Raw genomic sequence first — 9819 nt, forward strand, 5'->3', positions numbered from 1 at the left:
GGGGTTTTAGGGGGTTTAGGGGGGTTGGTATGGTGCAATGTGATTTGGGTGGCGACTGCTGCCCGGTAACGGATTAGCGGAAATGAGGTTTTGTTAATGCTGCAACATGAAAAAAAACGGTTGCACAATCTTGACAGCATGGCAAAACGGTGAAGTCTGGGCTCGAGAATCAAGTGTGCAGAGATGTGGTGTGCAGAGCAACGTGCAAAACTACAACTCGAAATTGAGTTCGTTTTAGATTGGATTTTAGTGACTACCATTCATCTAGACCAGGGGTGCCCGATAAGTAGATCGGGATCTACCAGTAGATCTCAAAGGGAGTGCTGGTAGATCCTGAGCAATTACATTTAAAGAAACAAAAAAAAAATGATAGATTTAATTCTATTTTCAAGATGCTAATCTAGCTAGGGCTAAAGTAAGGACCACAGAAGTATTGAGTCAGACGGTATTCTGCCATACAACTGCAGCCATTTAATCAAAGTAGTAAATATATATTCATAGTTTTTAATGTAGGTAGATCCTTTTAGCCCCGGTCATTTGAAAACTAGCCTCTGAGCCGAAAAAGTGTGGACACCCCTGATCTAGACAGTGACTTGTCGTGAGTTCCTCTCAGATTTGTTTACTAGTCAGACTGCTGAGATCACATGTTGAGATGGTATTTTAAGTGCGGGGTGTTTCGGTGAAATTAAAACTTTTTTCCACAATGTGTGCAAAAAACAATATATACATATATACATATATATGTATATATGTGTATATACATGTAAATATATTTATATATGTATATGTATATATATATACATACACATCACTCCACTGGGGTCTGATGTCTACACACTGACATGTCCGGTACCTGACTCTCGTCTGCTGTACAGCAGGTTGTCCTCCATGCCTTCTTCTTCATTCAACCCGTGACCTCTTTGTAGGCTGCCCCTCTTCACACCGGGCTCAGTCCAGTTCATCTACCAGAACAAAAAGCACAGTAACCACTGAACACCACTTTTCATTGCTAGGCTAACCGCAGAAATAACTGCGCTACAGAGTGTAGTATATATTTAAGTTAGTAAATAAGTTGGTCGTGGCACTCAATTTTGGTGTGTAGTGATTGGTATCACAATTTGCGTGTCAAACTCAAGGCCCGCGGACTGAATGTGATCCTTTACATCAGGGGATGTCAAACTCATTTCCACCAGGGGGCCACATCAGCGATACAGTTCGCCTTGAAGGGCCCTAGATCACGGGTCCCTAACCCCCGGTCCGCGGACCAGTACCAGTCCATAGGTCATTTAGTACCAGGTCGCAGTGGGACACAATGAAAAAAATGTGAAATTTTTTTTTTTACTAATTTACTTCATTCATTCCAAGAAAATCCTTTCTAAATGTACTTTCTTTATTTAAAGATAATCTGGCAGTATTTTAAAAATAATAGGTCATTCAGACTGATGCTAACAGAATAGAGTCTAAAAGATGTTTTATTTTGAAAATGTAATGATCCTTCGATGCTAAATACCTTGCTACCGGTCTGTAGTAACGACTGGTACTGGCTGACCAGTCCTTGGAACAAAAAAGGTCGGGGACAACTGGTATAGATGTAACTACTGCACAACAGACTAATACATATTTCTGCAATTGATTATTATTTGATTGATTATAAAAAACTTTTAATTATTTAGGTCAAGAAACTCTGCTGCATGGACTTTACAAAATGCTTTTTAAGCAAAACACAAAACAGCTTGGCGGGCTACATTTGGCCCCCGGACCTCAAGTTTGACACCTATGCTCTACACCATTTTATGTGACACCATAGTGCTCATTGTGCCCTAAGGTTGTCTTAAAATGAATGTTTATTTTAAGAGTCTGTACTGATGGTTTCTTGAAGGAGTCATAGTTCAAACATCATAAACTCGTGCAGTCAGTCGTCAAAAAGAGGAAGAGGAAAAATGACTCAGGGCTACGCTGAAATAATTACGGCCTGACTGACCTCTACAATGACTACGGGAGTCGGATTTGTTCCCCTTTATTTTCATGTTGTCTGCAGTCACGGCGTTTGTCAATATTGAAAACTAATTTCGAGTGCAACTCACACCATATTTCTCTCGCTCTACGGCAGCGTTTCACATATCGTAGTGCCATTGTGCTGCCGTTGGCGCAAAACGAAACCGCTGTTGAGAAGTACAGCAGCTTAATTGGAATCTTTTCATTTTTATAGAGAGCTGTGGCTTTTTTGGCTACAGTTCTTCCATTAACACCGGTATGATCCGTAGATCAACCCGGATCTATCGACAACGGCGATAGTGGGTCACACTGCTCTCTGCTGGGTGCCAGGCTAATGTCACTACTGGACATCGATCATTGTGAATGTGACGCGGGACACGAAATCGTCTTTAAACAAATATAACTCATCAAGTTTCAATCATGCACGGTAGGTGTAAGTCGTTCGCTGTTGCGACATTACCTTCTTTCTCGTGTCATTGGTTAGTCATACACCTGATATAGCCGTACAAAACCTTTGCGCGGAGGTCCCGTAACAACAGATGCTAGTATTTCTCCCCAAATTAATTATATTTTATAATGTAAATTTTAATATTATCTTACTATTATAATTCCTTATCTCGTATTATTGCATTTTGGTTGATTGAAGGAGATTTTTTTGGGGTGGGGGAAACTGCGAAAATTGAGTGCAGTTCTTAATGTAGGTTAACTCGCACGAAGAAAAAAATTATGTTGAATTGTAACGGTCAATACATTTAAGAGAAAAAAAAAACAACATTCTTTGCAACAAACATTCAGCATAAATTGGTGATTTGCTTTTAGGTATGTGTTTGTATGTGTGTGTGTGTACCTACAGGAAAGGCGATCTCACACAGTTTGTGTATCCAGTCCCCCACTTGGTTTCTGTCTGCAGCAAACACGTACATCTTCTCAGTGGTCTCCACCAGAAAAGACCCAGTATCTTTGGGACAGCCGTTAACGTCCACCTCTGACACTCTGATACAATTCGACAGTCGGATCACCTACGGTACGGGACGCATGAGGAACATTTTAGCCAAGCCCGGAGTGTTGTAGTACGTATTCTCAGCACACGTTTTGGCCTGATGGACTTTAAAGTTTTGATAACAGAAAATAAATTGTAACTAAACCTTGTAAATGCACACAAAAAAAACTTCTTTCAACCAAGAAAAGTAGCTTTCTTGTAGCCTGTGTACCTTTTTGTGTTCCTGCTGTTTGCGCGGACCTTTGTCCATCGCTCCTCCATCTTTACACTCGAAGAACTCGAGTCTGGAGATGGAACATGTGTTTTCTCGGAACAACACGCTCCACATGCGCTTCCATTTCTGCACACACAGATACAGCACAAACAATGCTGAAGTTAGCCGTATTTTTAGCGTGTGTCGTTGTTGCTAATCGTACCTTTCCAAACGTCTGCTGCTGCTGCAGGTAGAGGATCCCTTGTTTTCTGATGTCCTCTTCCATAATCGGTCCTAGTCTTCCTCCACTTCTATCCTCTCTTCTCTCCTCTGCTGATCGTTGACTATTACACCACTTTGTTTTCTGCTTCTTACAAACGCCCTATTTTTATTTATTTTTTTATCCCTGTTGTATCACCTTTAACCTTTGTCCTTCATCGTTGTCCTCGTCCTTTTGTTTACAACTCCTAGGCTTGGAAGTTGCCTCGAACGTTTACCTCATGTTTTTAGTTGTCTTACTTCGTCAGCGTCTTCCACTCGATATATCCAACCTCGAGTTTGTCTCATAGTCTTCGCTCTCTCTCTCTGTGTGTGTGTGTGTGTGTGTGTGTGCGTGGTATCAGCGTGATGCAGGCAGATGCTGTGTGTCATCTGTTTCCTGTCTATGGTACATTGTGTAATGCAGATGTGTTTGGCAACATAAGCCTTTTAGGGTATCATCGGACTGGTCCTACTTCAGCTCGTGATACAGTCAAACAATTGTATTGTAATTGTAATTGTCCTTGTTACATACATTTACCTACAGTAACATTGTATGTCACCATTTCGCATCAGTGTTTCACTTTTTCCCCTCTTCTCAAGTTCACTCGAGACATTGTCATAAAATTATAGAGACGTTTTGTCGCCCTCTGGTGGTCGTGATCTAAAGTGAGAGGGCAGAGGGAAAAAAAACTAATTCCCATGAACTGCATGCTCTGTTTTAATAACGTAGCATAAATTACTGTTCGTGTCAACTGGGGCGCTGCCAGGAATTTTGGGCCCCATTTTAGGATATGACATTTTAGTCTATGTAATAGACTTAGGAACATGACTATATTTGTACATACCATACAGGAGGCACTATTTGATGCAAGACTGATCACCCCCCCCCCCCCCCCCAGAAACTGGCAACAACCAATGTTACTGTTTATTCATGTTGATCCAACATTTACCGTTTTATTATTAGTTCACATTGTTTGGTTCTGATTTAGAATTACATCAACATCAGTTTCCTTGCTTCACTCCTGTGTCGTCTCTTGATGTTCGGCAGGGTGCTGTACGTCTGTGTCCAATACTTGACATAGTCTGACCTCAGGTCGTAGCTGAAAACATGAGATAGGCGTGAGAAATATGTAACTGTGTGTTAGCTTAGCCTTAACAATATAGAGCAGAGGTGGGGCCAAGTCACAAGTAAGTCTCAAGTCTTTGCACTCAAGTCCGAGTCTTAAGTCTTAAGTCTTAAGTCAAGACAGGCAAAGTCTGAGTCGAGTCCAGGTCAAGACCGATAAGTGTTAAGTCAAGTCCCAAGTCTTGCCGTTTCTGTTTCGAGTCCTTTTACAGAAAATAATAATATATTTACACAGATCACTGCCGCTCGTTTTTTGTTGACCACCTTGTAGTTTTTAAATCCGAACACCACTATCTTTGGTATAATTTTCTCTCACCCGCGCGTTGTTTGATGGCTGTTCCTCATTGGTTGTCCCGCAATTTGATTGACTCGATGCTATCGCGTCAAAACAATGTGGGTCTAATTTGATTGGATGTTGTGCCGACAACACGTACGCAATGAGAGATACAGAGTGCTCCTTAATAACTTACTTTACAATCTTCGGGTTTGGGAGAAAGTACCAAGTCCGAGTGAAGTCACGAGTCAGTGACTTTAAAGTCCAAGTGGAGTTGCAAGTCTCATTGCATTTTGTCAAGTGGAGTCTAAAGTCGTCAAATTGATGACTCGGGTCTGAGTCGAGTCCACACCTCTGGTATAGAGTGACTGAAAGGAGTAGCGTGCATCAATATGTTGGGGAGATCGCACAGAAACAAAAGAAAGCATTGTTACCTCACAGATGACTTGCCCATGCTGTGGTCAATGATAAGGTAGGGATGGGTGTATTTGTTGAAAGCTGGCCAAGTGGAAGGGACTCTACTCCCACCCTTAGTGGGATCACTGAACAGAGGGAGTAAAAGCAAGAGATGAGAGTTCAAAGTACTGCACAAGTTCCAACCCAACCAGGGCTGTAAGGACTATCATTTCCGACCAATTTGCCAAAATCCAGCTCAGTTTAGCTGAGACCACTTTTAGGGGTTATGAATATATATATAAAGGTGAAATATTATTCTAAAAATGAATGAGACACAATCATAGTTCGTAATGCTAGCGGATTACCCCGTCTTGGCAAAGTTGGTCCAATAAGAGATCATGTAGCCCGCCAAGTCCCGGTGTCGTGGGAAGTAGATCAGCGGTAGAGAGAAGGGTTTTCCAAACAGATATTGCAGTTCCTCGGCGTGCTCTGCACCCACCCAGCGAGGGAATCCTGGGATACGTGTTTTCATGTTGAAAAGGTAGGAGTAGGTACTAGTGACGCTGAGACGTGAATGAAAGTCAAACACGAAATGTTGATTACTGGTAGGTATTTTTCGGTCATTTCAGTTATACCGCCCCACACATGTTTACGTTTGCGAAAAAAGAAACCGAGAGGTTACAAAAGACTTATCATGAATGGAACCTCTTCACACGTCTTTGGTAATCAGGACTTACTTGGAATTGTTGGCATGCAACTGAAGCGCAATCTGAGTTGGGACCAAGAAGAGGAAGTCGGTCTCAATGTCAGACACTGTTTTTTTGACCAGTGCCTGGTCTGGAAGGGATCCTGTCATAGCCCTGGCTCAGAGAGCAAGACAAAAATGGGAGACCACACACTTTTAAGTAACTTAAAACAAAAATATTTATTTTCTAACCAAATATCACAAACCCAAACAGGAAGCAGGTGCTCTGAGAAATGGTCGGAGAGAGAAAGAATGAGAAGGAGGAGCCAGTTAAATAACCTAGGCCCAGCCTTCCAGGTGCACATCCAATTAGTAGCTCCACCCATCTACCTGGAAACCTAAAAGAAACAGACACACCAAGAAATGACCAGAAAAGAGGACGGGGTCGTCACAATCCCCAGAGAGAGGAGTAGGTATTGAATGCTGACTCGGCAGCAGCATTACCCTTCGCTTTGGTCAGACTGGTCAGGAGACCCTTCACCTGTTCGCTGAGGACCAGAAGGTAAGGCATGAGAGAAGCACCATACAGTTTCATTGTGTAAACTATCACTAGAAAAACGTAATAAAGTTGTGTTGCTGTTTCAAAACTCCAAGTCAAACTTTGTGGGTACACCAACAACAGATTAGTCTGGCCTCCTGATTGGTAAACACAACCTACGTAACGTAATGATCCTGTTATTGTAAGGCACTAACATCTTGGTTTATGTTTATGCTTGAGACAAATTCAACTCAAACAGTGGTAGATTGGGTTGTGTTCTTGCCTGACAGCAAAGTTCTAACCCCATCGGTACCTGACGTTCTTTGGGTTTGGTGTTGGCATGTTTTTCCACAGTCCGACAACATGCAGTTACTGTACATACTCTCTAAAATGAGCATATGTACGAGTGTCGGTGTCAGTGTTTCTCTACATGTGGCCCTGCGACTGACTAGTGAACCTTCCAGGGTGACGTCAAAGCTAGCTAATACAGCGCTGCTTGTGCTACCTAATGGAGTGACGAATGTGAAGTTGCTGTTCTCACACAGTAGTGTTAGCATTTCTTTTGTTGATAGAAGGTACATCTACACCAGCAAAAATGTGTCCATCCATGCTGTTGACTCCGGCCATGTAATCAAACTGGGCAGCGTTGTGGAAGAGACAATTGGGCTCGTCTGGTATGAAATCACCATCAACCACTGGAGACAGTTCCAGAAGGTCCATGACTACACCTGCGGAGAGGACACTTTAAAACTAAAAAAAAGGCCAAGACAACAACACTAAACACAACAGTATCTTTGTCTCTCCCTGGTGGTCTGACCGTTTTTCAGGAGGAGAAGGAGCACATCAATTTTTCCCGCCAAGGTGAGCCCAACTGGGTCAGTCATCTTCAGACAGGTTACCATCAAGTCAGTGTCACTCCTCAAACAACCGACTTTACGGGCGATCTTCAGGGACATAAAGATGTCCATACATCATGGCGAGTACAAACCGTAGAAGTACCAGTTACCACCCAGTGTTAGTGCGTCTGTCACCTTCTTAGTGAGGGCCATGGGGTTCTTCTGCAGAGCCCAGGATTGAGGGCCACACCAGACTGCGTTAGTCCGAATAAACCTTTGAATAAACCTTGAATAAACCTTTATTGTAGGGGGACAGCATCTAAGGACGGTGGGAGAGCAAGAAGGGGGTCGGGGGTGTCAGTTTTACGTATTACGTATATTCACGCCCACATTTACATCCACTTTCATCCACTTATCCGTTACCGGGTCACGAGGTAGCAGCAGTCTCTATGACCACCACCCAAATCACATTGCACCGTATCAACCCTCCTGAACCTTCCTGCAGGTGGTGAGTCCACCGGAAAGTACCGATCGCCCTAACCGGGTTCCACACCAAAGACAGAGACATTGCCTCTGGGCCAAAGCTCCACTGAAATTAGGAACCTTTTTTTTTTAATTCTCATTGACCCCTTACCTGGTAGCTAACACTGGCAGCACCAGCTGATTGACCAAAAATGGTGATGTTCATGGGGTGTCCTCCAAATGCTTCAATGTTTCTGCGAATCCAAGCAATGGCAGCATGCTGATCCCACAGACCATAGTTACCTGAGATTGACAGAGTTAGGTTAGTTATTTTTCTGATGTTGCCATTTTTTAAAAGTTGGTAAATAGCTCAGATTTCCTGAAAGTGTCAATGAAAAAGAATCAATTAATCTAACCTCAGCAACAGGAGCTTCGCACCTATTTTGTCTCAAACATTTATGCCGAATTTCAATTAATAACTTAACCATAGATCATATGTGTCAAACTCAAGGCCCAGGGGCCAAATGCGGTCCACCGAGCCGTTTTGTGTGGCCCGCGGGAGCTTAAAAGCATTTAACCTGAGAAATTAAAAGTTTTTTATTACACAGCAATGAACAGGAATCTTAATGATCAGAGTCTGAATGACCCATTATTTTAAAATATTGCCAGATTATCTTTAAATAAAGAAAGTAAATGGATATGAGTAGATTTTCTTTGAATGAAGTAAATTGGTAAAAATTAAGTACATTTTTTGTCCCACTGTGGCCCGGTACCAAATGACCTATAGACTGGTACTGGTCCGTGAACCGGGGGTTGGGGGGTCCCATTTACAACTGGCCCTTTAAGGGGAACTGTATTGCTGATGTCCCCCCCCCCATGAAAATGAGTTTGACACCCCTGACATAGATCATATTGGACCAGATGTTTGAACCAAGTGAGTTTTTTTATTTTTTGTACTGTTGCTGGTGCAGACTGACCTGGCAGACGTGCGTCTCCGGTACTGAGGAAACCCAATGTACCAACTCTGTAGTTCACGGTGACAACGATGACTCCGCCTCTATCTGCCGTTTCTTTCCCATCATAGAGTGAGTTTCCAAGGAACTCCACATCGTTGGATGCTCCCAACAAGAAGGCACCACCAAACAAGTACACTACGTGTCGTTCCTTGCGGCACAAAGATGTTTAGATAGCGACAGTCTTCACTTCCGTGGGTTTTACCCTGTAGCAGCGTCACCTGCAGGCAACGGTCCCGATATCGGGTGACCTTTAGAACGCCTGGAGACAACGAGCACAGCACCTTTGAATCTGTCCTGTATGTTAGCAATAGTAGCAACAGTTAGCAACAGTACCGCTCCAGCCAGGATGAGGTTTTGGTTTCTCCCACTTCCCAGGAACATCGGCGAAGGGGATTCCTTTGAAGACATCTACACTTCTGAAGAGACCCATGGAGTAGCTTTTCCCCTCCACCTGCCCCAACTCTGTTTGGACCACACCCAGCTAAAACAAACAAACCCAACATTAAGGATGTTGATACATAGCTATTACTCGTTTTTTAAGGAAAACATCACTGTGTTTATTTCTCGTTAAGGAAATCGGTCATTTACCGCGGTGTTTCCCAACAAACCACTGTATGAGTCGCTGCCACCTAGTGACTGGAGGCTCGTTATCATTCAACCATTACACCCCGATACTTGAGAATTACTGCATTATGTCTGACACACAAATGGAGGAAAATCACAGCAGTTGCATTTTGTTTAGTCATTTTGACCACGCCCCCCTCCTTGAATCGCAACCTTAACGTGTTGGAGGGGTTTGAGTATCCGAATGAACCTAGGAGCTATGTTGTCGGGGGCTTAACACCCCTGGTAGGGTCTCCCAAGGCAAACAGGTCCTAGGCGACGGATCAGACAAATAGCGGTTCAAAACCCCCCCTTGATGAAGAAAACAAATCAATCAAAGAGGTTCGCGTCGCCCGGATTGACGTGACCGGGGCCCCACCCTGGAGCCAGGCCCGGGGGGTGGGGCTCGCCGGCGGGCGCCCGGGGGGCGGGGC

At 43.5% G+C, this 9819-nt stretch overlaps 3 protein-coding genes across 3 annotated transcripts in view; all 3 read right to left on the reverse strand.

The window, feature by feature from the left end:
- The window catches only part of LOC103398877 (docking protein 2-like), a 13050-nt gene extending 9254 nt beyond the window's left edge, over nt 1–3796 (reverse strand). The window contains 4 exon segments of the mRNA XM_008337626.3: nt 854–962; nt 2847–3014; nt 3207–3335; nt 3412–3796. Of these exon segments, the coding sequence (XP_008335848.1) occupies nt 854–962; nt 2847–3014; nt 3207–3335; nt 3412–3474 (469 nt within the window). The 5' untranslated portion in view covers nt 3475–3796.
- A 565-nt stretch (nt 3797–4361) lies between these two features.
- Nucleotides 4362–7451, reverse strand: LOC103398879 (bile salt-activated lipase-like). The gene is made up of 7 exons (XM_025053851.1): nt 7286–7451; nt 7010–7196; nt 6387–6478; nt 5983–6094; nt 5611–5808; nt 5284–5391; nt 4362–4549 (listed from the first exon to the last, which is right to left on the reverse strand). Exons 1-7 carry the CDS (start codon nt 7434–7436, stop codon nt 4441–4443), a joined length of 957 nt encoding a protein of 318 aa, XP_024909619.1. The 5' UTR covers nt 7437–7451; the 3' UTR covers nt 4362–4440.
- Nucleotides 7440–9212, reverse strand: LOC112486261 (bile salt-activated lipase-like). Its single transcript, XM_025053850.1, has 5 exons — nt 9116–9212; nt 9001–9041; nt 8744–8930; nt 7939–8069; nt 7440–7526 (listed from the first exon to the last, which is right to left on the reverse strand). Exons 1-5 carry the CDS (start codon nt 9210–9212, stop codon nt 7440–7442), a joined length of 543 nt encoding a protein of 180 aa, XP_024909618.1.
- Between the last annotated feature and the right edge of the window lie 607 nt (nt 9213–9819).

The sequence above is a fragment of the Cynoglossus semilaevis genome, unplaced genomic scaffold (genome assembly GCF_000523025.1).
Source record: "Cynoglossus semilaevis isolate Cse_v1.0 unplaced genomic scaffold, Cse_v1.0 scaffold1292, whole genome shotgun sequence".
Lineage (NCBI taxonomy): Eukaryota > Metazoa > Chordata > Actinopteri > Pleuronectiformes > Cynoglossidae > Cynoglossus > Cynoglossus semilaevis.